Below are 1,508 nucleotides of genomic sequence, written 5' to 3'. Positions count from 1 at the left end.
GCACATCATTTCCTTGGATTTTTTTTTCCTGCTTCTTCGTTGTCCCCTATTTATTAATGGCAGGACTCACTTCAGATAATATTTCTATCGCATCTGCGCAGCAGTATGGTTTTACGAAGGACCGCGACACCTGTGTCTTCTGCAAAAGGAGAACAACACCACCGCCTGGTGATCCACTCGCCCCCGTTTTTGTCTTTTTTTCTCTCGTTGACTGTCGTCATTATGTTTGTCAGCCTTGTGCCCTCGTGAACTGTGATAATGCGGGTCGTTATATTCGCTGTCCAACATGTCACTCCGTATCGCGTCTCGCGCAGAGCGGTATGAAACGCAACGGTCATTACACCTCACGTGTGCCGATTGACGATGGTGTCTCTTCAACTCTATCTCATGCTACCCGGCGATCATCATCGGCTCTGCCACGTAATTTTCTCCCACAAAAGAGTTCAATGGCACCGGCAGATCGCAGCAAGAAGCGATCTTCCTCTGTGCAGTTTCCGCCTGACCCTACAACATCCATTGTTCCTCCGTTTGATGAAAATGTTCGTACATCTGTCTCGTTAACGGCGGCAGCTGAAGAAACATCTCCATTAACGCATGATGCGGTTGAGCGGTTACCGGCGGACCCAGAGTATGTAAAGCGCCAACGCGAGAAGGATACGGCAATTGCTGTAGAGAAGGAGAAACCTGAAATGGTTGGTCTATACACCATTAGAGGTACCTCTTCGCCGCGACGCCGTACTACAGCAGAACGTTCACGGAGTGTCCCACTACCCCCTAAGGAACACAAGTATCTTGCACCACCGTTACCCTTTGCACCTCCACCACCACTGCAGATTCATACAGTTGAAGAAGAAGAAGAACAACAACTTCAGCAAACAAAGGGGCAAAAAATAGGGGAAGAACCATTACCACATTCCCACTTTTTTCCTCTTGCTGATGAGATTAAACGAAGTATTCTTGCATCTTTAGATAAAGAAGAACAAGAGAGAAAGATCATAGAAACGGCAGAAGAACACCGACGCAATGCCATTGTCAAACAACGTGATATTCAGGAGAAAGAACAGCTTGCTGCACGTGGGAAACTAGATAATGAGTTTGACATTCGACTTAGCCCCCAAACCCCTATAGACGCTTCCGAAGGACAAGTCAGCGTAACCTCCGATGATGAAGTCGCCACCACTTCTATAAATCATGTGCAATACGAAGAACACCTTCCTTCTGAACAGGACAAACCTTCATTTTTTACGCAAACTGAAAATTGGTCAGGTCAGCCTCCATATGCAAGCGAATCAGGCGTTGTATTGCAAGAGAACAAGAACACTACTCTTGACCCGCACGTTATTGAGGCAGAAGAAGAGAAGCTTGTAGAGCTGCAGGAGCAGGAGAAGCAGATTCTGCAGGGTCAATTGGATGCCCTCAAGGTTACCAGAAATGCCGATCCACAGGCCATCAGGGCTCTGGAGGAGAAGCTTGTGGAGCTGCAGGAGCAGGAGAAGCAGATTCTGCAG

At 47.7% G+C, this 1,508-nt stretch overlaps 1 protein-coding gene across 1 annotated transcript; it reads left to right on the top strand.

Moving 5' to 3' along the window:
• Nucleotides 1–56: 56 nt before the first annotated feature.
• Nucleotides 57–1,508, top strand: TM35_000031510 (uncharacterized protein; the record flags this gene model as incomplete). Its single annotated transcript, XM_029021918.1, has 1 exon — nt 57–1,508. A coding segment is annotated over one exon (1,452 nt), but the record flags the coding sequence as incomplete, so codon positions are not given.

Source organism: Trypanosoma theileri, assembly GCF_002087225.1.
Source record: "Trypanosoma theileri isolate Edinburgh chromosome Unknown TM35_Tth_3_V1, whole genome shotgun sequence".
NCBI classification, from domain to species: Eukaryota; Euglenozoa; class Kinetoplastea; order Trypanosomatida; family Trypanosomatidae; genus Trypanosoma; species Trypanosoma theileri.
Note: the sequence above shows the minus strand (reverse complement) of the source record. Positions and strands in the feature narration are given on the sequence as shown.